Source organism: Hemiscyllium ocellatum, chromosome 4 (genome assembly GCF_020745735.1).
Source record: "Hemiscyllium ocellatum isolate sHemOce1 chromosome 4, sHemOce1.pat.X.cur, whole genome shotgun sequence".
In the NCBI taxonomy this organism is placed as follows: Eukaryota; Metazoa; Chordata; class Chondrichthyes; order Orectolobiformes; family Hemiscylliidae; genus Hemiscyllium; species Hemiscyllium ocellatum.
Window position 1 is genome coordinate 138,786,186 of NC_083404.1, and position 25,526 is coordinate 138,811,711.

Here is a 25,526-nt window from a genome sequence, read left to right on the forward strand (position 1 = left end):
ATCACTCCTATCATTAACATCACTCTCATCACGAATATCACTCTCATCACAACCGTTACTCCCATCACTAACATCACTCTCATCACGAAAGTTACTCCCATCACTAATGTCACTCCCATCACTAACATCACTCCCATCACTAACATCACACCCATCACTAACATCACCTCCATCACTAACATTACAGCCCTCACTATCATCACTCCCATCACTAACATCACTCCCATCACGAACATCACACCCATCACTAACATCACTCCCATCACTAACATCACCTCCCATCACTAAGATCACTCCCATCACTAACATCAAACACATCACTAACATCACTCCCATCACCAACGTCACCCCCATCACTAATATCACTCCCATCACTAACATCACTCCCATCACTTACATCACCCCATCACTAACATCACACCCACCACTAACATCACCCCCATCACTAACATCACCCCCATAACTAACATCACCCCATCACTGACATCACTCCCATCACTAACATCACTCTCATCATGAACTTCAATCACATCACTAACATCACCCCCATCACTAACATCACCCCCATCACTAACATCACCCCCATCACTGACGTCACACCCATCACTAACATCACTCCCATCACTAACATCACTCCCATCACGAACATTACCCCCATCACTAATATCACTCCCATCACTAACATCAGTCTCATCATGAACATCACTCTCATCATGAACTTCACTCCCATCACTAACATCACCCCAATCACTAACATCACCCTGATCACTCACATCACCTTCATCACTAACATCACCCCCATCACTAACATCACTCCCATCACTAACATCACTCCCATCACTAACATCACCCCAATCACTAACATCACTCCCATCACTAACATTCTCCCCAACACTAACATCACCCCCATCACTAACATCACCCCCATCACTAACATCACTCCCATCACTAACATCACACCCATCACTAACATCACCCTCAACACTAACATCATTCTCATCACTAACATTATGCCCATCATAAGTTCACCCTCATCACTAACATCACCCCATCACTAACATCACTCCCATCACTAACGTCACTCCATTCACAAACATCACTCCCATCACTTACATCACTCCCAACACTGACATCAACCTCATCTCTAACATCGCTCCTATCACTAACAACATTCTCATCACGAACATCATTCTCTTCACAATTCACTTCCATCACTAACTTCATTCCCATCACTAACATCACTCCTATCATTAACATCACTCTCATCACGAATATCACTCTCATCACAACCGTTACTCCCATCACTAACATCACTCTCATCACGAAAGTTACTCCCATCACTAATGTCACTCCCATCACTAACATCACTCCCATCACTAACATCACACCCATCACTAACATCACCTCCATCACTAACATTACAGCCCTCACTATCATCACTCCCATCACTAACATCACTCTCATCACGAACATCACTCTCATCACGAACATCACTCACATCACTAACATCACCCCCATCACTCCCATCATAAAATCACCCTCATCACTAACATCACTCCCATCACTAACATCAACCCCATCAGCGACATCACCCCCAGCACCAACATCACACCCATCACTAACATCACCCCCATCACTCACATTAATCCCATCACTGACATCATTCCCATCACTAACATCACTCCCATCACTAACATCACTCTCAACACGAACATCACTCTCATCACAAACATCACTCCCATCATTAACATCACTCCCATCACTAACATCACCCTCATCACTAACATCACCCCCATCACCAGCATCACTCCCATCACTGACATCACTCCCATCACTAACATCACTGTCATTAATAACATGACCCCCATCACTAACATCATTCCCATCTACAACATCACCCTCATAAGTCACATCAGTCCCAACACTAGCATCACTCTCATCACTAACATCACTCCCATCACTAACATCACTCCCATCACTAACATCACCCCAATCACTAACATCACTCCCATCACTAACATTCTCCCCAACACTAACATCACCCCCATCACTAACATCACCCCCATCACTAACATCACTCCCATCACTAACATCACACCCATCACTAACATCACCCTCAACACTAACATCATTCTCATCACTAACATTATGCCCATCATAAGTTCACCCTCATCACTAACATCACCCCATCACTAACATCACTCCCATCACTAACGTCACTCCATTCACAAACATCACTCCCATCACTTACATCACTCCCAACACTGACATCAACCTCATCTCTAACATCACTGTCATTAATAACATGACCCCCATCACTAACATCATTCCCATCTACAACATCACCCTCATAAGTCACATCAGTCCCAACACTAGCATCACTCTCATCACTAACATCACTCCCATCTCTAACATCATCCTCATCACTGACATCACCCACATCACTAACATCACACCCATCACTAGCATCACTCACATCACTAACATCACTCCCATCACTCACATCACTCTCATCAAAAACATCACTCAAATCACGAACATCATTCCCATCACTAACATCACCCCCATCACTAACATCACCCTCATCACTAACATCACCCCGATCATTAACATCATCTCCATCACTAACATCATTCCCATCACTAACATCACTCTCATCATTAACATCAATCCCATCACTAACATCACTCCCATCACTAACATCATTCCCATCACTAACATCACTCCCATCACTGACATCACTCTCATCACTAACATCACTCCCATCACGAACATCACTCTCATCACGAACATTGCTCCCATCACTAACACCATCCCCATCACTACCATCACTCTCATCACTAACATCACTCTCAACATGAACATCACTCCCATCACTAACATCAATCCAATCACTAACATCACACCGATCACCAAAATCACCCCCACCACAATCATCACCCCAATCACTTACGTCACCCCCATCACTAACATCATTCCCATCTACAACATCACCCTCATCAGTCACATCAGTCCCAACACTAGCATCACTCTCATCACTAACATCACTCCCATCTCTAACATCATCCTCATCACTGACATCACCCACATCACTAACATCACACCTATCACTAGCATCACTCCCATCACTAACATCACTCCCATCGCTAACATCACCCTCAACACTGACATCATTCTCATCACTAACATTATGCCCATCATAAGATCACCCTCATCACTAACATCACTCCCATCACTAACATCAACCCCGTCACTGACATCACCCCCATCACTAACATCACTCCCATCACTAACATGACTGTCATCACGAACATCTCCCCCATCACTAACATCACTCCCATCACTAATATCACAAGCATCACTTACATCACAACCCCCATCACTAACATCACTCCCATCACTCTCATCAAAAACATCACTCAAATCGCGAACATCACTCCCATTACTAACTATCACTCCCATCACTAACATCACCCCAATCCTAACATCACCCTCATCACTAACATCACCCCGATCCTTAACATCACCTCCATCACTAACATCAATCCCATCACTGACATCACTCTCATTACTAACATCACCCCCATCGCTAACATCACTCCCATCACTAACATCACTCTCATCATTAACATCAATCCCATCACTAACATCATTCCCATCACTAACATCACTCCCATCACTGACATCACTCCCATCACTAACATCATTCCCATCACTAACATCACCCCATCACTAACATCACTCCCATCACAGACATCACCCCCATCACTGACATCACACCCATCACTAACATCGTCCCCATCACTAACATCCACCCATCACTGACATCACTCCCATCACTAACATCACTCCCATCACTAACATCACTCCCATCATGAACATCACCCTCATCACTAACATCACCCCCATCTCTTACATCACTCCCATCTGTAACATCACCCCCATCACTAACAACACCCCGATCACTAACATCTCTTCCATCACTAACATCACCCCCATTACTAACATCACACTCATCTCTAACATCACTCCCATCACGAACATCACTCTCATCACGAACATTACTCCCATCACTAACACCATCCCCATCACTAACATCACTCCCATCACGAACATCACTCTCATCACGAACATTACTCCCATCACTAACACCATCCCCATCACTAACATCACTCTCATCATGAACATCACTCTCATCATGAACTTCACTCCCATCACTAACATCACCCCCATCACTGACATCACTCCCATCACTAACATCACTCCCATCACTTACATCACCCCATCACTAACATCACACCCACCACTAACATCACTCCCATCACTAACATCACTCCCATTACTTACATCACCCCCATCACTGACGTCACACCCATCACTAACATCACCCCATCACTAACATCACTCCCATCACAAACATCACTCCCATCACGATCATCATCCCCATCACGAACATCACCCCCATCACTGACATCACTGTCATGATGAACATCACTCCCATCACTAACATCACTCCCAACACGAACATTACCCCCATGACTAACATCACTCCCATCACTAACATCAGTCTCATCATGAACATCACTCTCATCATGAACTTCACTCCCATCACTAACATCACCCCCATCACTAACATCACTCCCATCACTGACATCACTCTCATTACTAACAAAACACCCATCGCAAACATCACCCCCATCGCTAACATCACTCGCATCACTAACATTCTCCCCATCACTTACATCACACCCAGCACTAACATCACTCCCATCACTAACATCACTCTCATCATGAACATCACTCTCATCATGAACTTCACTCCCATCACTAACATCACTCTCATCATGAACTTCACACCCATCACGAACATCACCCCCATCACTAACATCACTCCCATCACAAACATCACTCCCATCACGAACATCATCCCCATCACGAACATCACCCCCATCACTGACATCACTCCCATCACTAACATCACTCCCATCACGAACATTACCCCCATGACTAACATCACTCCCATCACTAACATCATTCCCATCACTAACATCACTCCCATCACGAACATCAACCCAATCACTAACATCACTCCCATCACTGACATCATTCCAATCACTGACATCACTCCCATCACTCACATCACCCTCATCAGCCCCATCGCTAACATCATTCCCATCACTAACATCACTCCCATCACTGACATCACTCTCATTATTAACATCACCCCCATCGGTAACATCACCCCCATCGCTAACATCAGCCCCATCACTAACATCTCCCCAATCACTAACATCACTCCCATCACTAACATCACCCCATCACTAACATCTCCCCAATCACTAACATCACTCCCATCACTAACATCAACTTCATCACTAACATCACCCCCATCACTGACATTTTGCGGTTTGGAGTGTGTTCCAAAATAACTGGGGAGAGTTCTGTCCAAAAATGTTCCCTTTTGGAGCATCACTCCCTGTGAATGCACCATGTCTATCTGTATGATGAGGACAGATTAAGAAAGAATAGAGATATGTATACGGGTAGAACAGGAATCAACTCCAGAGGTCCCAGTGAAGTGTAGAAAATGCAAATATGAACACTAAAACTCATTCTGGGAGAAGTGAGGGTCTATGAAAATATACTGCTTGCTAATGTTTCGTGGAAACCTCAGATATTCACTAAGATTATCAAAGCGCAGAGAATAATGAGGGAAATAGTATGTCCCACTAGGGACCAGTGGGGCAAGCTCTACGTAAAACCAGAGGACACTTTTTGAATATGGAACTAACTCTTAACTGCAGTATTCATTTCATCTGTGGTTACATCATTTCCAAAGTTAAACAAACAGGCAGAAAACTAGCCACCAGGATACGTGAAATCAACTCGGCACAAAAAGACATGACCCTCTCTCATTAATACCCTTACATACGGATGCAGAAGGACATCACTTCAACTCGAACAACACATCCATCCTCGGACAAGCCAAACAGAGACACGCACGAGAATTCCTATAAGCACGGCATTCCAACCAAAATGTTATCAATAATCACATTGATTTGGATCCCATTTACCACCCCCAGAGAAATATTACTGGAAATGACGTCATCATAGGAAATTATGTCACCACAGGCAATGACATCACCAATCCTAGGAAAATCAATCACATAAATAGAAATCGGGCTACACCACCAGTGCTTCATCCGGAGGCTCACTGAAGATGTTACCTAACATGCCGTCTGAAAATGAACCTTCCAGCTCAGCGAACAAACCTACATCCAAATCTTCAATGGGGAGCTGGAAGGTTTCCTCAAACATGTCCTCATTGCTGATTGGTCTGTGAGTTAGGAGTTTGTTGAAGTGATCTCTCCATCAGAAGCTGATGGTTTCTCTCCCTCTCTAACGGGTGCTATCCTTACTCTACACCAGTTTGAGGCCGAGGCTGTGGGCTCTGTGTATTGCTGAGGTGGCCCTGAGGAAAGCCTGGTTCTTGTCAACAGTGAGCAGCAGCTCCTTAGTTTCCACCCACTCCCTCCCCCCATTGGTTCTTTATTTCCCTCGTTGCAGAGTTCTCCTCTTTGCCTCGCTGGTGATGTCATTGTGGACGCATGGACAGCTTTCCTTGTTTTGTCAATGAGGTCTTGCATGATGTAATCAATCTTGCCAAACCAGTCTTGGTGTTTCCCATAGCCCATGGTGTCTTCACAGCAGGAGGTAATGGCTGTCTTCAGCTCTTTCCATGTTTCTACCACTCTATGGAAATGAGCTCTCTGGAAATTTTGGTGAATTAATTGTTGAGCACTCTCTAGGCTGCTTGGTTCATGAAGTTGCTCAACTTAGAGGTTTTTTAACGAACTGTTTCTTCATCTTCAGTTGCTTATGCTGGCATTTGATGGACATTGAGGAGTAGATGAGGCATCTGCACTGGTTGTTGCTTTAGGAATGAGGACATGGCCTTCACTGGCCTGAGCATGGCTTTTGACTCCATCAACCAGGAAGTGCTATGGAAGATCCTGTCAAAGGCTAGCTGTCCAGTGAACTTCATCAACATCCTCCATCCCCTCCATGACATGATGTCAGTGACTGTTCTCACCAACGGAAAGATGACCGAATCCTTTGAGGTCAGGACAGGGGTCAAGCAGGGAAGTGTCCTCACCACCATCCACTTCTCCATTTTCATCGCCACCATTCTGCACCTTGTCAAGACCAAGTTTCCCAGCGGGGTGGACATTATCGACAGGATGGTCAGAAGACTTCCCAACTTCAACTGGTTGTAGCCCAATAAGAAAATGACACCAACCTCACTCATGGAACTATAGTGTTCGGGTGTCAATCTCTTCTGTCCCGGAAGAGAATCTTCAATCCTCCCTTATCACCTTCATGGAAGCATTCCAAAGAATTGGTCTCAGCCTCAACTTCAAAAAGACTCCAATCCTTTACCAACCCGTGTCAGGTCAAGATCCAGTCCATTTCTCCAATACGATCAATGGAAAAATCTTCCCAAACATGGAGTATTCCCCTTCTTGGGAAGCCACCTCTCATCTAAAGCTGATATTGATGTGGCGATTCAACATCACATCCGGTCTGCAAGCACTGACTTCAGATACTTGAAGATGAGAGTCTTTGATGACCAAGGCCACTGTGCTGAGACCAGGATCCTTGTGTATAAGGCAGCTAACCTTTCAACTCTTCGATATGGCTCTGAACCCTGGATTATATATAGATATAGATGAAACTGTGGAATGGTAGGCCTAACATACGATGAACGGCTGAGCATTCTGGGGTTGTATTCATTTGAGTTTAGAAGGTTGTAGGGAGATCGAATAGAAACTTACAAGATAATGCATGGCTTAGAAAGGGTGGATACTGGGAATTTGTTTCTGTTAGGTGGGGATACTAGGACCAATGGGCACAGCCTTAAAATTGTGTGTGTGTGTGTGTGGGGGGGGGGTCAATTTAAAATGGAAATGAGGAGACATTTCTTCAGCCAGAGAGTGGTGGGCCTGTGGAATTCATTGCTACGGAGCGCAGTGGAGGCCGGGACGTTAAAAGTCTTCAAGGCAGAGATTGATAAATTCTTGAACTCGCAAGGAATTAAGGGCTACGGGGAGAATGTGAGTAAGTGGCTTTGAAATGCCCATCAGCCATGATTGAATTGCGGAGTGGACTCGATGGGCCGAATAGCCTTACTTCCACTCCAATGTCTTATGGTCTTGTGTGCAGTTCCAGCTGTCTCCACTGCTGCATTCTGGGTGGGTCTGAAAAAGTTATTGGCCAATCAGGTTGGCTGGCATGAAGCCCCATTCTTGGGTAAAATGGAGTCTTGTTGCTTTGGGGATGACATTTGATCTTTCTACTGGACAGAGTGGTGTGACATCCAGTCCAAGGTTTCCGTCCTCAAACCAGATGTTTGTGGAATGTTGGCTTCTGAACTTTCCCATGACAACGGGAAAGCTCTCTAATGTCCCGAGGCTGTGAATAGGATGAGAAGAATGGAAGTTCCATCTCAGCTGTTTCCGAAATGACAGGTTTGAGAACATTGTGCAAGTGCGTGTGTATGGAATGAGCTGCCAGAGGAGATGGTGACGGCTGGTACAATTGCAACAATTAACTGGTAACCTCGGAAGGTGTGATCTCAAGTCCTACATGTGTGTCTGGAACCCTCCTCTCTGAGCTGGCCCTGCTGGCACAGTCGAGGGGGGGGGGGTTGGTCACGTTATTGTAGCACCATGTTCCAGATGAAGCATTTAACTGCTGCCCACCGTATCCAAGGCCAAAGGTTTTGAGATATAAAGAGAGGCTGGACAGGCCAATTCCCCCTTCCCTGCAGCATCGGAGGCTGAGAGGTGTCCTGATTGAGGTTTATAAAATCATGAGGGGCATGGATAAAGTGATGGGTCAAGGTCTTTTCCCCAGGGTAGGGGAGTCCAAAACTAGAGAGCATGGGTTTAGGGTGAGAGGGGAAAGATTTAACAGGGACCCAAGGGGCAACTTTTACACACAGAGGGTGCTATGTGTATGGAATGAGCTGCCAGAGGAAGTGGTAGAGGCTGGTACAATTACAACATTTAAAAGGCATCTGGATGGGTATATGAATAGGGAGGGTTTGGAGGGGCATGGGCCAAATGCAGGAAAATGGGACTAGTTTAGTTTAGCAAACCTGGTCAGCATGACCAAACCGCCTGTTTCCAAGCTGTATGACTCCAGGAGACCTTGCTGTGAATAAACAGATAGTGACCACACTTCACGAGGCACTCAACAGCTGCAATTTACTTTATGATGCTCCTACATTCTAAATAGCGTTATGAAATTAAACTTTCTTTTGCCTTGAAGGAAATCAGGTTAGAATTGAAACTTTCAAATGATGCTCCTTTGTGCCTCACTTTAAACCAAACCAAAACAGACTGCTTCCAGATACGAACATTATTTTAGATTGCTTTACTGCAATTTCCAAAATAACATTTCTCCTCTATGTATCTGTTTCCATGTATTTATACTTACAACACCTATTCGTTGAGAGAGAGGGATATTCTGTATTCTTTATTCTTACCTTTCAAACACAACAATCATTTGTCTTAAAAGAATGCAATAATAAAATGGCAACAGGACTGTTGTCTACAATATACAAAATTTCACAATGATCACCGAGTATTACAAATTTCACAAATCATACTTCTTTCAATATATTACAAATTTCAAATCATTGTTACCTTTACAGTGCTTTAAAATATTATCATTCTAAAATGTTTATAATTTTTCAAGCAGGTTTAGCAACTTCAAAAATCTTACAACTTTTATAAAATTATAAAGTATTATATATAAAACACTACAACTTTTGAGGTAGTAACAAGTTTCCAAACTGTTGCACTTTTCAAAAATGTGTAGATTTCAAAGCAAATTTTCTATCTTCCAAAATATTACAACATTCACAATATTATAAGTTTCAAAATATTGCAACTTTGAGATGGATACAAGCTTCCAAAATGTTACAGTTGTCAAAATATAAACAACTTTCAAAACAAATTTTATAACTTTCCAAATATTGCAACTTTCACAATAAGTTTCAAAACACAAACTCTGAGATGGATACAAGCTTCCAAAATGTAACTGTTTTCAAAATATAAATAAGTTTTACAGAACAAATTTGATAACTATCCAAATATTGCAACTTTTACAACGTTACAGATTTCAAAACAAACATTGCCACTTCCATCAGGATGATAGCCATGAACTTTCCGCATATTCCACTCCGGGTCAAAATAAAAAGAAATCAAGAACAAGCAAGAGGCAAGAAAACCAACGCGCCTGAGAATCCTGGAGAGAGAGAAAAGAAAGTACACCAGCAGCAAAACAATCAAAGACAAATAATCCTTTCTTTATGAGAAAGGATATTTATTCCTGAATTGAGTTGGAGCAGGGATAAAATACAGGACTTGCACAGTGCAAGTACCAACCAGAAGGGGGAAGAGTACAGCTTCAGTAGATGCCTTTTGCAGAGTGGGAAGAGAGAGGGGGGGTGGGGAGGGGGGATAGGGATACAAAACAAGGCAGGAGCAGCGGCTGCAGCAGCGAGCAGTTAAGAGCACAAAGGCTCCAGATCCGGAGTTTTTGATGGGGACGGCGAATCCAGAAGTCCATATCTTGCTAATGGCTTTAGAATTCATCATATGCAGCAAGGCGTGCACTCTGAAGCTGACAATGATTTCCTCAGTGGTTACGTACAGTGCGTGTCCCTGTGGGGAAGGCCCCCCCACTGGAGCTATCCTGATGGGTTTGGGGCCTTGTTTAAATTTTCCATTATTATGTGGACTACCGGAGCGACAGCGCAGTCCAAGACTTTGCAGGTTTGTGTTGAGGAGGGAGTGGGGGAATCGCTTCCACTTGAACGCGAAGACTTAGAACCCTTAACAAGCTCTGATTCCAGTAGGAATTTTTTTTTAAAATGTATATAATAACTAGCCCTCCCCGTAAGGAAAAAAAAGATCTGTAGCCTTTAGAATGCAGTAAAAAAAGTAATGTAAGCTTCCCAGTTTGTATTTTTTATTTTAAATACGTTTGATTTTTTAATTTCTTTTTACTCCCTGTAGTCATTCCCTTCCCAATGCGAGGGTTCAAGAAATGCTACAATTCTGATGGTGGAATTTACAGATTTAAGCCAGTCTTCTGAAGCTTTTACTTAATTTTCCTGGATGCTGCTGCTTAATTTTTTTTCCTCTCTGGGAGAGTGTGAACGAGTGGACAAGACAATGAACTGTTTATTTTAATTCTGTGGGATAGACAGACAGAGAGAGAGAGACTGAGAGAAAGAGACAGAGAGAAAGCAACATTTTATTGAGGGGAGCGAGCTGTTAACGTGTCAAGGGGGCTTTTAGTAGAAAGTACACAGGAAGGACCCCAGACCCAAGTCTTGAAGAAGGGCTGTTTAATGCCCTTTAGGATGTCTCGCCGAAAACAAGCGAAGCCCAGATCTCTGAAAGGTAAGTAAAGCAGAACCGTCACTTAATCAACAAACAACGATCCTTCTCACCGGCCCCTTGAATGTATGAAAAGTTACATTGATAAAAACAGCTGCTGGGGGTGGGGGGGGCTGTGTTTGTGGGGAGGGGGGTGGTGGTTGGGTGTGTGTGTGTGGGGAGGTGCGGGGGGGGGGGGGGGACGGTGGGGTGGAGGGGCTGCTGGTTTTGGAAAGTGTGTTTCTTCTTCCCCATCTGATCCCGAGTCTGCTGGTCCCTGGGACTGGGACAGGGTCTCGTAGCCCCGGCCGGGCTAGTACCGCGGGCTCGGTGTTGGCCCGGGAGGGGGGGAAGCCTGGGGGTGGGGTGGGGTGAGTGCAGTCATAGCCCCCTCCCCACCCCCTTCCCCTTGTTCCTGGTGTGAGAGACAGCTCCGGGGAGCGGTAGCACTTTAGTTGTGATAGTGGGGGGGGGGGGGGGGATTTAGACTTGAGTTGCGTTTGGGTGGTGACTAAGATGCAGCAGGACTTGGGTTTTAGCTCCGATACAATGGGTTACATTTTACTGTTAAAGAGATACAGTGTACTGGGGTATTGACTGAGAGAACAGGTTAGATTTTGGTCTTAACGGAGATCGTGTTGTTGCATTTTGCTTTTAACTGAAATGCAGTGTGTTGCAGTTGGGCTTTAACTAATGTACAGGTGATAGGGATGTTTACTGTCATTTTTTATAATCTCGGCTGAAATACGGTATTTCATTTGATCTTAGCTGAGAGACAATGTTACTCTTAGTCTTAGCTGAGATACAGAATGTTATATTTGGTCTTAACTAAGATACATTGTCTTCTGTAGTCTTAGCTGAGACAATGTATTTCGTTTGATCTTAGCTGAGAGACGATGTTACATTTAGTCTTAGCTGAGATACGCTGTATTTGTTGTTCTTAGTTAATAACTGAGTGTTACCTTTGGTCTGAACTGAGACAGCATATTGCATTTGGTTTTATCTGAGAAGCAGAGTTACAATTGGTCTTCACCAAGACAAAGTGTTAACACTTGGTCTTAGCTGAGATAGTGTATTTTCATCTGGCTTTAGCTGAGGTAGTGTGTGTTGACTAATTAAGACACGCTGTGTGTTGGGTGTGAAGGAATGTTGCGACAAAGTTTCACTCAGCGCCGAGTCACATGGGGCTTTGGTCTTTAGGAATCCTTCAAGCAACAAGAAATTTAAACAAATTTAGAGGGATCCCGGTCGGATTCACTTGATGAGAGAGAGAGACTCAGTAACAGCGTTTTCAGAGCGTGGCAATGAGCTCTCAGTTTCTGCATATTGTCTCTCTCTCTCTGTTCAGATGTTTTTTTTGTGTATGTGTGTTGTCACGATCATTTTAAGACTCTCTCACACACTCACAAGATAACATCGGAGCGATAAAGGGGAACTGCTACATAAAAGACCAGAGAATGCGACTCTCAGAGTCCGATTGGCAGGATTTCGGAGTTTGGTATTTGGATGTGAGAGATTGCAAAGATAATCCGTGGAGGAAGCCGCTGCTGAATATTGTGTGGAAGGAGCTGATCTCTGGGTCGCTTTATCCGGTTTGGGACGTTTTAAGGGGGAGGGGGGAGGTTGGAAACCGACTGGGGGATGTGAGGAAATCATAAAGAGGATCGATTTCTGAGGAATCGGACATGTTACCCACACCATGCTTTTTTTTAAAAAAATGAATCTCTCTCTCTCTGGTTTGAACAGCGTTAGGAGAGAGAGAGATTGGGACTAAAGTCATTAAAATTGATCCAGGATGTGATCCCTCATCACTCTCTTCCCCCTTTCAAATGAAACTTACATTGGGTTTGGCTGGAAGGGAGATTTTGCAGTCAGAGTGCAGAGATTTGGAATTCTTTTTTAATCAAAAAGAAATGTTGATTGATGCATTAATTGTCATTGAAACCCTGTGTGCTTGATGGCGGGGGGAGGGAGGGTGGTGGAGGGGGCAAGGGCTGGCAGATACAGACTAGTCAATGCTCTGAATCTGTAACATTAATACTGCTCAGCAGCACATTACTGCAGGGGCTGGAGTCTGCACTGCAAACAGCAAATGCTGGAGATGACAGCGGGTCAGGCAGCATCCATGGAGAGAGAGCAAGCTAAGGTTTCAAATCTAGATAACTCTTCATCAGAGCTGAAGTGGGGAGGGGACAGAATAAATGCTGATGGACAGTCACCTAGATTTGAAATGTTAGCTGATTAACACTAGGCAAAAGAGAGGACCGCAAATGCTGGAGATCAGAGTTTAGATTAGAGTGGAGCTGGAAAAGCATAGCAGGTCAGGCAGCATCCAAGGAGCAGGAAAATCGACATTTCGGGCAAAAGCCCTTCATCAGGAATTCATTCATTCCTGATGAAGGGCTTCTGCCCAAAAATGTCGATTTTTCCTGCTCCTCGGATGCTGCCTGACATGCTGTGCTGATTAATACTGTCCGCCCATTCTCAACCTCCAGATCCAGGTGGTTAACATTGAATTTCTTCCTGTCTGAAAGGCAGGCTGGATCTGTTCTGTTGCTGGTGTGTCTATATTTAAGTGTGAGCTGTGTTCGAAAGACCATGCTAATGGTAAATGAACAGGAGCCAGGTGAAGTGTGGGAGATGGAAGTGTTGTTTGGGTGTGAGTCGCTAATGAGCAAAGCTGTGGGTCAGCTTCTGAGCAGGAGGCAGTGCTGAGGAAATGCTGGATTTTACATTTTGGATTTAACAATTCTTTGTGGATCAGGCCACCCTCAATCCAACTGATTTCTACCCCCACCCCCACCAAAAATGGAAAAAATACCGGGAATATGTGAGCGGATTCTCGGCATGGTTTTGTTTTGAGGTCTCAGGAACACATACTTCCTTCCTCTCTTCAGGGGAAGAAGGGATTCAAACTCACTGGCTTCAGTTTCTCGCGTTTCTTTTGTTTTTGTTCTCACATCGATGCCGGGTGCTTCTGGATTGTGCTGAGGCAAGCTTGCATTCGTGTAGCGCCTGCGGGCCACAGATTAGCCATGATCCAGGTCAAATGGCAGAACAGAGTGGAGGGGCTGAATGGCCGCCTCTTGTTATTGTGTTCCTGTATACCATGTATCACAAATCTTTGGTTGAAGATGCTCGATGGGTATAGTGTCCCACCAAACCAGGCACCTCAGGGCAGATGGTCAAAGGTGTGGCTGATGGTAGAAGATTTCAGAAATGTCTAGAGAGCAGGCACTGAGTTGGAGAGAGGTTAAATTCACCCCCAGGAGGCTGGGTGCACATTGTCTTGCATTTTGTTCAAACATCCCTCTGAGCTGCACTCTACATAGGAACACAAGGATGAGGAGTGGGAATAGGCTATTCAGCCCATTATGCCTGCTCCCCGGTTTAACATGATCATAGCTAATCTTATCCTGGTCTCAACACCACTTTCTCCCTTGAACCTGCCTCCTCTCACTCTGTTCCTATGACCTCATGTTTGAGACTGGTCCCACAAAGGGGAACAGTTTTTTTTAGTAACCACTTTATCAATGCCCTCAATCAGATTCCCCAAACTCCCGCCCTTCCCGTTCTACTGAACTCCAGCGAGTACAAGCCCAAACTGTTCAACTGCTCCTTCCATTCCTGGGATCAATACAGTGAACTTCCTCTGAACTGCTTCTAGTGCCACCACATCCTTCCTCCAGTAAGGAGACCAAAGCTGGACACAATATTCCGGGTGTGGTCTCACCACTACCTTATGCAATTGTAACAACACTCCTTTTACTTTAATAATCTCCTCGATGAGGTGCTGAATATTCTCAGACACACCTTTTCCCCGTGTTGACCGGAGCGCCAGCTCTTCCTGTTGGCAACTTGTATTAATCCTTCAATATAAGGGTTCAGAAAAGATTTACAAGGATGTTGCCAGGGTTGGAGGATCTGAGCTACAGGGAGTGGCTGAACAGGCTGGGGCTGTTTTCCCTGGAGCGTCAGAGGCTGAGGGGTGACCTTATAGAGGTTTATAAAATCATGAGGGGCATGGATAGGGTAAATAGGCAAAGTCTTTTCCCTGGGGTCGGGGAGTCCAGAACTAGAGGGCATAGGTTTAAGGTGAGACGGGAAAGATATAAAAGAGACCTAAGGGGCAACCTTTTCACGCAGAGGGTGGTACGTGTATGGAATGAGCTGCCAGAGGATGTGGCGGAGGCTGGTACAATTGCAACATTTAATAGGCATCTGGATGGGTATATGAATAGGAAGGGTTTGGAGGGCTATGGGCCGGGTGCTGGCAGGTGGGACTAGATTGGGTTGGGATATCTGGTCAGCATGGACATATTGGATCAAAGGATCTGTTCCCATGCTGTACATCTCTAAGACTGTGGCTGTATCTTACCAATCCATTGATGTGATCCACCCCTTAGGTCTGACACTTAAATACACTTCCAGCGAATTGAGGAACAGCAGGGTAAGGTGCAAAATAGTTGAGTTGAACTTGAAAATTGATATTTTTGTATTCTTCTCCCGTGGGCTGTGGAACTCATTGGTCAGGCCAGCAATTGTTACCCTGTACCTAACTGTCCTGGAGAAAGTGATGGAGAGCTGTCTGTGACTGAGTGTCTTGCTTGGAAGTTTCTCAGGGCAGTTCAGAGTCAATACCATTGCTATGGGTCTGCAGCCTTGTATAGACTAGACCAGGTAAGGAATGGCAGGTCCATCTCTATCGGACATGAGTGAACTATTAACTATTTCTTGCAGTCAATGACTGTTATTGAAAGAAGCTGAAAAGTTCACGTTTGATGGAATATTATCTTTGGTTCTTAACTGCCCTCTGAAACGGCCGAGCAAGGCGGTCAGCTCGAGGGGCAACAAATTCTTGACAGCGATGCCCACTTCCTGTGAAAGATAAAAATTGCTGGATTTTAATTCCACGTACTGCCATGATGGGGGTTGAACCCATGGCCCCAGGCCATTAGATGAGGGCATGGGAATTCCAGCCCAGTAACATAACCCCACTGTGCTACAACAATCCTTTGAATGATGGAACATACCCCCTACAACCCACTCCTAGCCCCTTTTCTTTATGTTGGTGTTCTTTAAAATAAGCTTGTCGCCAGCTACAGTACTATGCTTGTGTGTGTGTATACGTGTATCTGTATCTGGGTGTGTGCATTTATCTGTATGTGTACCTGGGTGTGTGTATGTCTGGGTGGGTGTGTGTATCTGAACTTGGGTGTGTGTGTCTGTATCTGGGTGTGTGTGTGTGTGTGTGTGTGTGTGTGTCTGTATCTGGGTGTGTGTGTATCTGAGTGTGTGGGTATGTGTATCTGAGTACACGTGTGTGTGTGTATCTGTATGTGGGTGTGTGTGTATCTGTGTGTGTGAGTGTGCGTATCTGTATTTGGGTGTCTGTGTGTGTATTTGGGGGGGGTGTCTGTGTGTGTATCTGGGTGTGTGTGTGTGTGTATCTGTATCTGGGTGTGTGTGTCTGGGTGTGTGTGTGTATCTGTATATGTGTTTCTGTGTATATGTGTGTCTGTGAATGTGTCTGTGTGTGTATCTGTTTTTGGGTGTGCCTGTGTGTGTGTGTGTGTGTGTGTGTGTGTGTGTATCTGTTTCTGGGTGTGTATTTCTGTGTATATCTGTGTGTGTGTGTGTGTGTGTATGTATCAGTATCTGGGGTGTGTGTATCTGGGGGTGTGAGTGTGTGTGTATCTGGGGTGTGGTATATTTGTGTGTGTGTGTGTGTATCTGTGTTTCTGTGTATATGTGTCTGTGTGTGGATCTGTTTTTGGGTGTGTGTATATCTGTGTGTGTGTATCAGTAACTGGGTGTGTGGGCGTATCTGAGTATGGGTGTGTGTGTATCTGGGTGTGGGTGTGTATCTGGGGTGTGTGTGTGTGTGTGTGTGTCTGGCTGTGTATATACATTGGTGTGTGTGCATATATGTCTGTGTATGTATCTCTGTGTGTGTATCAGAGTGTGTGTATCTGTATCTGGGTGTGTGCGCGTGTGTGTGTGTGTGTATCTGTGTGTGTGTGTGTGTGTGTGTGTATCTGTATCTGTGTGTGTGTGTGTCGGTGTGTGAGTGTGTATCTGATATGTATATGTGTGTGTCTGTATATGTTCTGTGTGTATATGTGTGTGTCTGCATGCAGGTGTATGTGTCCATGTGTGTCTGTGTCTGTTTGAGTGTGCGTGTATGTGTGTGTGTGTTTGTGCGTCAGTGTGTGTCTGTCTGTTTGTCTTTGTCTGTGTGTCCGCGTGTGTGTGTGAGAGTGGTAGAAGGAGGGGGCAAAGGGCTTGGCTGAGCTCTTCAGAGAAAGAGTCATCGTGTTTCTTCCCAAGTGGTGTGTTTCTGTACTGTTTCGCTGTTTCTGTGCTTCATACATAGTGAGATGGTTCTGTTTTGACCTCTTCTTCCCATGGAGGGAATATTGGTGGACTCATGGGCTGCAGTGGGCAGCTCTCCACCACTTTCTCAAGGGTCAACTTGGGACGGATGATAAATGCTGACCCAGCCAGTGATACCCATGTCCTGGGAGTGAATACAAATACTCAGCGTTTTGTAGACCTTCCTGAGTTCAGCCATCTACTCCCTACTCAGCTGGGTCTGCAGTTAGCTTTCAGATGAGAAGCTAAGCTGAGGTGCATGTGTTTGCCCCCTCAGGGGGATGTGTAGGATCCCAGTGCCACCGTTTTACTGGAGGCGGAGCAGCAGGAGCTCCTGCCCCTGTGGCCTGGCCAATGTTGGAGATTCGTGATGATTGGGACACGGTCTGATTCTGGGAGCTCGCTGCGTTTGTAAATTGGCGGGCGGTGTTTGTCTACATGAGCACTTCAATGGAGGGATGGCCTGAGGCAGGGGCAGGTGCTATTGAAATGCAAACCAGGCCGTTGTCCATTACACTGTGGGCAAGTAACATAACCAGCCACCGTCCAGGCTGCCTGGTTGGGTTTGAGCCTGGAGTTTGTGTCTGTTTCAGCTTCAGTCTCACTAAAATATAATAATAAATAATTTCTCAAGGTATCTGACAATGTGCGGAGGACGCAGGGTGTTTGTGGAAGGCTGTCTGATTCTACAAGCCTCCTCCTTCATTCTGTAAATGTTTGTTTCAGGCCTAACTTTTACACATTATCCCCTGGGGGATGGTTGATTAGTCACCACAAACCTACTTGATTAGATTAGATAATTTAGATTAGATTAGATTACTTACAGTGGGGAAACAGGCCCTTTGGCCCAACAAGTCCACACCGACCCGCCGAAGCGTAACCCACCCAGACCCCTACATTTACCCCTTCATCTAACACTACGGACAATTTAGCACGGCCAATTCACCTGACCTGCACATCTTTGGACTGTGGGAGGAAACCGGAGCACCCGGAGGAAACCCACGCAGACACAGGGAGAACGTGCAAACTCCACACAGTCAGTCGCCTGAGTCGGGACTTCTTGAACAAAACCCCGATGACTGAATCTCCACAAACCCCTGGCGTGGAGAATTCCAAAGTTTTGCCTCCCTCTAAGTGAAGAGATTCCTCCTCATCCCATCCCCTTCCCCTGTGGCTGCAGGTGGTACAAAAACCCACCCTCACACCTTTCCCCTCAGCTCCACCAAAGGATCGTTCTAAGTCTGGCGGAGATTTACCTGCATTTCCTCTGACCTGATCTATTGCATCAGTTGTTCCCGATGTGGTCTCCTCTACATCGGGGAGACCGAGCACAAACTCGGGGACTGGTCGAGGGATCCGAACGTTCCAATCAACCTCGCCTTCTGGTGTCCAGCCATTTCAACGTCCCCTGATGACATGTCCATCCTGGACCACCTTCACCAAACTCAAACTGGACGGGGAACAACTCCACTACCACCTCGGGAGCTTACAACCATACGGCTGTAACATAAAGTTCCCCTGCTTCCGAATCTCCCCACCCTGCCCGCCCTCCCTCTCCACCCTGCCCCTTTAACCTCACCCTGCCTGTTCATCTTCCTCCCCATATATCTGCTTCCCCCTTCCCATTGACCCGTCACAGCCACCTCCTACCTCCATCCATCTATCACCATCCCAACCAATTTTTCCCTCAGCCCCACCCCCCACCCTGTATTTATTTCTCATCCCCCTTCCCCCTATCCCAGTCCTGATGGAAGGATCTGATCTGAAATGTCGACTGCTCTCCTCCCCTGAGGTTACTTGACCTGCTGTGGTTTTTTCCCAGCTGCACTCCAGCTGGGTGGCACGGCGGCACAGTGGTTAGCACTTCTGCCTCACAGCACCAAGGTCCCAGGTTTGATTCCAGCCTCTGGTGACTGTGTGGAGTTTGCACATTCTCCCTGTGTCTGCGTGGGTTTCCTCTGGGTGCTCTGGTTTCCTCCCACAATCCAAAGATGCGCAGGTTAGGTGAATGGGCCAGGCTAAATTGCCCGTAGTGTTAGTGCATTAGAGGGAAATGGCTCTGGGTGGATTACTCTTCAGAGGGTCAGTGTGGACTGGTTGGGCCGAAGGGCCTGTTTCCACACTGTAGGGAATCTAATCTGAATTCTGTACCCACTCTAACCTTCAGCATTTGCAGTCGTCGCTATCTCTCGATTCTCAGTTTGACAAATTGTTCCTCTGATTTTATTGTTGTCCCGTGTACCGACACACAGTGAAAAGTGTTGTTTTGCGTGCTGTATAGGCAGATCATACCATATAAAGTGCATCAGAGTAGCAGAACAAAGTGCAGAATACAGTGTCGCTGCCACAGAAAAGCTGCATAGAGGGAGAGAGATCAGAATTAACATTTGAGAGGTCTGTTCAAAAGTTTGGGAACAGCAGGGAAGAAGCTGGTCATGAATCTGTTGTTACGTGTTTTCAAACATTTGTATCTTCTGCCCCATGGAAGAGAGTGGGAGAGAGTATAACCGGGGTGGGAGGGGGCTTTGATGATGTTGGCTGCTTTCCCGAGGCAGTGGGAAGTGTAGATGGAGTCAGTGGATGGGAGGCTGGTTTGTGTGATGGACTGGGCTGTGTTCACAACTCTCTGCAGTTCTCTGTGATCTTGGGCAGAGCAGTTGCCGTACCGCACTGTGATACACCCGGATAGGATGCTTTCTACGGTGCATCTGTAAACATTGGTCAGAGTTATTGTGGACATGCTGCATTTCCTTAGCCTCCTGAGGGAGTAGAGACGTTGTTGTAGTGCTTTCTTGACTGTCGCGTTGACGTGGGTGGACCAGGACAGATTGTTGGGTAAAAGTGAGGGCTGTAGATGCTGGAAACCAGAGTCTAGATCAGAGTGGTGCTGGAAAAGCACAGCAGGTCAGGCAGCATCCGAGGAGCATGAAAATCGACGTTTCAGGACAGATTGTTGGTGATCCCAGGAACGTGACGCTGTCCACCATCTCCACCTCGGCTTCAGACAGGGGTGTGCCCTCCACCCTGCTCCCTGAGGTCAATCATCAGCTCCTGTTTTGCTGACCTTGAGGGAGAGATTGTTGTCTTTACACCATGGGCTCTATCTCTCTCCTGTATTCTGTCTCATTGTTGTTTGAGATCTGACCTACAACGCCAGCAAACTCATAAATGGAGTTGGGGCGGAATTTGGCCGCACAGTCCTGTGTGAAATAAGGAGTACAGTGGGGGCTGAGTTTGGAAACATTAACTCTGTTTCTCTCGCTACAGATGCTGCCAGACCTACTGAGTTTCTCCAGTGTTCTCTGTGTGTTTGTGTTAGTAATCCAGGACCCCAGGTTAATGTTCTGAGGACATGAGCTCAAATCCCACACATCAGATGGTGGCATTTGAATGCAACTATAATCTGGAATAAAGAGATAAGTTAGTAGTGACCATGTAACCATTGTCGCTTGCTCTAAAGTCCCATCTGGTTCACGAATGTCCTTCAGGGGAGGAAATCTGCCATGCCATCCTTACCCGATCTGGTCTCCACATGACTCCAGACCCACAGCAACATGTCTGACTCTTAAACTGGCCTCTGGGCAATTAGGGATGGGTAATAAATGCTGGCCTGATCAGTGACACCCACGTCCCATGTAAGAATAAAGCAAAAGTTTGCCAAGTCGCATCCTAACGCATTTAGATTTGTCAAATTATGTTCCACTGTTTAAAATACGCAGTTTTAAAATGCACTTTGGTTGGAAGAATAGCGGCATAGACTATTTCCTAAATGGGGAAAAAAATTCAGAAATCTGAAGTGCAAAGAGACTTGGGAATCCTAGTCCAGGATTCTCTGAAGGTAAACCTGCAGGTTGAGTCAGTAGTTAGGAAGGGAAATACAATGATGGCATTTATTTTGAGAGGACTAGAATATAAAATCTGGGATGGACTCCTGAGGCTCTGTAAGGCTCTGGTCAATAGACAATAGACAATAGGTGCAGGAGTAGGCCATTCTGCCCTTCGAGCCTGCACCACCATTCAATATGATCATGGCTGATCATCCTTAATCAGTATCCTCTTCCTGCCTTATCTCCATAACCCTTGATTGCACTATCCTTGAGAGCTCTATCCCACTCTTTCTTAAATGAATCCAGAGACTGGGCCTCCACTGCCCTCTGGGGCAGAGCATTCCACACAGCCACCACTCTCTGGGTGAAGAAGTTTCTCCTCATCTCTGTCCTAAATGGTCTACCCCATAAATGGTCAGGCCACGTTTAGAGTATTGTAAGAAATTTTGGGCCCCATAATTCAGGAAGGATGCATAAGAAAGTTCCCAGGAATTAAAAGCTTAACATGTGAGGAATGTTTGAGGACTCTGGATTTATACTCATTGGAGTTTAGAAGGATGGGGGGGGTGGGGGATCTGATTGAAACATACAGAATACGGAATGGCCTGGACAGAGTAGATGTTGGGAAGATGTTTCCATTGGTAGGAGGGACTAGGACCCAAGGGCACAGCCTTAGAGTAAAGGGAAGACCTTTTAAGAACAGAGAACATTACAGCGCAGTACAGGCCCTTCGGCCCTCGATGTTGCACCGACCTGTCATACCAATCTGAAGCCCATCTAACCTACATTATTCCATGTATGTCCATATGTTTATCCAACATGTACTTAAAGTTGGTGAATCTACGACCGTTGCAGGCAAAGCATTCCATACCCTTACTACTCTCTGAGTAAAGAACCTACCTCTGACATCTGTCCTATATCTATCACCCCTCAATTTAAAGCTATGCCCCCTCGTGCTCGCTGTCACCATACTTGGAAAAAGGCTCTCCCTGTCCACCCTACCTAACCCTCTGATTATCTTATGTCTCTATTAAGTCACCTCTCAACCTTCTTCTCTCCAATGAAAACAGCCTCAAGTCCCTCAGCCTTTCCTCATAAGACCTTCCCTCCATACTAGGCAACGTCCTGGTAAATCTCCTCTGCAAGAACGGAGACAAGGAGGAACTTCTTCAGCCAGAGAGTGGGGAATGTATCAAATTCATTGCCCCAGAAGGTTGCAGAGGCCAGGTCACTGAGTATATTTAAGATGGAGATAGGTAGGTTTTTGGTTGTTAATGGGATCAAGGGTTATGCAGAGAAAACGGGAGAATGGGGTTGAGAACCTTATTCACCATGATTGAATAGTGGAGCAGATTGGATGGGCTGAATGGCCTAATTTCTGCTCCTATATCTTTATGGTCTTAACAGTATTAACACTGTTAAGAGAGGTCCATTTATTAATCAGGCCTTTATTTAAGGGCACATTGTCTTGTGGTAACAGTTGAATAATACTATCTCAGTCTTTCTTTTCTATGCCCTGTAGCCTAAGAACAGAACCTCTAAGTTTTATTCAGTTGATTAACTTGCTTGTATTTTCTGTAAGGTGGGTCTGGAAATGTGAGCCTTACAGTTTGTAGTCACTTTAAAAGATTTCAGAATTCTTCTGTGAGCAGGAGGGCAACAATGGATTATGGGAAAAGGGCCAGAAAACGAGGAATGTTGGATCAGCCATGATCCCATTGAATGGTGGAGCGAACTTGAGGGGCCGAATGGTCCCCGATGGGCCGAGCAGTGAAAGCCCTCCCAGCTCAGACCAGTTGGTAAAGGAAGGTGTAACCCAGTGGCTGATTGTGGGGGGCCTTTGGAATTCAGATTCAGCGGCAGGTACAGTGAAGCCTCTCACTGCATCACCTAACTGAGCTTTGTCGCAGTGTCTGAACTGTACTGTCCCCGAGCCACCTGTTAAGTTGAAAAGAGCTGAAGAAAAGTTCCAATTTGAATAAAAGATATTGAAATAGAGCATAATATATAAGAGCAGAATTAGTCCATTCAGCCCATCGGATCTGCTCCACCATTCCATCATGGTTGATATGTTCCTCGATCGCTTCTGCCTGCCTTCTCCCCATTCCCCTTCATCCCCTAACTATCTATCTCTTTCTGAAGACTTGGCCAGGACACCCCTCTGCAACAATGAGTTCCACAGATTCCTCACCCTCCAGCTGAAGAAGTCCTTCCTCCTCTCCATTCTAAAGGATCATCCCTTCCCTCTGAGGCTGGGCCCTTGGGTCCGAGACTCTCCTCCCCTTGGAAACATTTTCCTATTGAATTTGCAGTATCTCAGCAAGGATTTTGAACTTACATCCTGAGCACCCTTTTAATTCAGCCTCTGTAGTTTGTAAGCCCCTGCCTCCCTTACCCCTCCCCTGCTGGATGTCGAGGAGGTGGGCAGACAGCTCTTCCAGGTGCGAGCTTTATAAGGGAAAGTAGAGGGGATCGCAAACACACTGTGCCTTCATTGTAAGGGGATTGCAATCCAAGCTTAAAGAAGTTATACGGGGTTTTGGTGAGTCTGCAGATTTAGTCTGAATACTTAAGGAAGGACGTCAGAAACAGAAACAGAAATTGCTGGAAAAGCTCAGCAGGTCTGACCCATCTGTGGAGAGAAATCAGATCCAATGACCCCCTCCCCACCCCTTCAGAATTAGACCCAGAACAGTTCTGAAGAAGCGTCTCTGGATCCGAAACATTAACTGTGATTTCTCTCTACAGATGCTGCCAGACTTGCTGAGCTTTTTCCAGCAATTTCTGTTTTCGTTTCTGACTTCCAGCGTCCACAGTTTTCAGTTTTATTTTTTGATTTAAGGATGGATGTACTGGCATTGGGACAGTGGGATCAGGGATCGGAAAAGTGGCTGAGTAAATGTGGGTTGATACTCCCGGGAGTTGAGAGGGATGAGAGGTGACCTCACTGTAAACCGTATGAGATTACAAAATCATGAGAGGCATGGATAGGATGGATAGTCGGAGTTTTTTTTTCCCCAGGGTCAGTTACTCAGGAACGTAGGTTCAAGATAAAAGGAGATGTGAGAGGCAGGATTTATTTACACAGAGGGTGGTATGTGCTGCCAGAGGAAGTGGTGGATACAACAGTAACATTTAACAGGCATCTAGACTAATAAATGACGAGGCAGAGAATACAGGGGGATAGACCACACAGAGGCAAGTTAGTTTAAAAAGGTATCACGTGTCAGTGCAGGCTTGATGGGCCGAAGGGCGAAAGTGAAGACTGCAGATGCTGGAGATCAGAATCGAGGGTGTGGTGCTGGAAGAGCACAGCAGGTCAGGCAGGAGGGGCAGGAGAACCGGCATGAGCCTTGATTCCTGATGAAGAGCTTATGCCCGAAAAGTCGATGCTCCTGCTCCTCGGATGCTGCTCGAACTTGATGGGCTGGAGGAGAAAGTGAGGACTGCAGATGCTGGAGATCAGAGCTGAACATGTGTTGCTGGAAAAGCGCAGCAGGTCAGGGCAGCATCCAAGGAGCAGTGGAGTCGACATTTCGGGCATGAGCCCTTCTTCAGGAATGAGGAGAGTGTGCCAAGCAGGCTAAGATAAAAGGTAGAGAGGAGGGACTTGGAGGAGGGGCGTTGGAAATGTGATAGGTGGAAGGAGGTCAAGGTGAGGGTGATAGGCCGGAGTGGGGGTGGGGACGGAGAGGTCAGGAAGAAGATTGCAGGTTAGGAAGGCGGTGCTGAGTTTGAGGGTTGGGACTGAGACAAGGTGGGGGGAGGGGAAATGAGGAAACTGGAGAAATCTGAGTTCATCCCTTGTGGCTGGAGGGTTCCCAGGCGGAAGATGAGGCGCTCTTCCTCCAACTGTCGTGTTGCTATGGTC

The 25,526-nt window shown here is 45.9% G+C and overlaps 1 protein-coding gene across 5 annotated transcripts in view; it reads left to right on the top strand.

The window, feature by feature from the left end:
* Window positions 1-10,826: 10,826 nt before the first annotated feature.
* LOC132815121 (zinc finger protein 521) overlaps window positions 10,827-25,526 on the top strand; it is a 480,095-nt gene continuing 465,395 nt past the window's right edge. For 4 of the 5 annotated variants that reach the window (XM_060823905.1, XM_060823908.1, XM_060823907.1 and 1 more), the window contains exon 1: window positions 10,855-11,477. In XM_060823905.1, the coding sequence (XP_060679888.1) occupies window positions 11,426-11,477 (52 nt within the window). In that variant the 5' untranslated portion in view covers window positions 10,855-11,425. The other variant, XM_060823910.1, reaches the window with a different exon arrangement.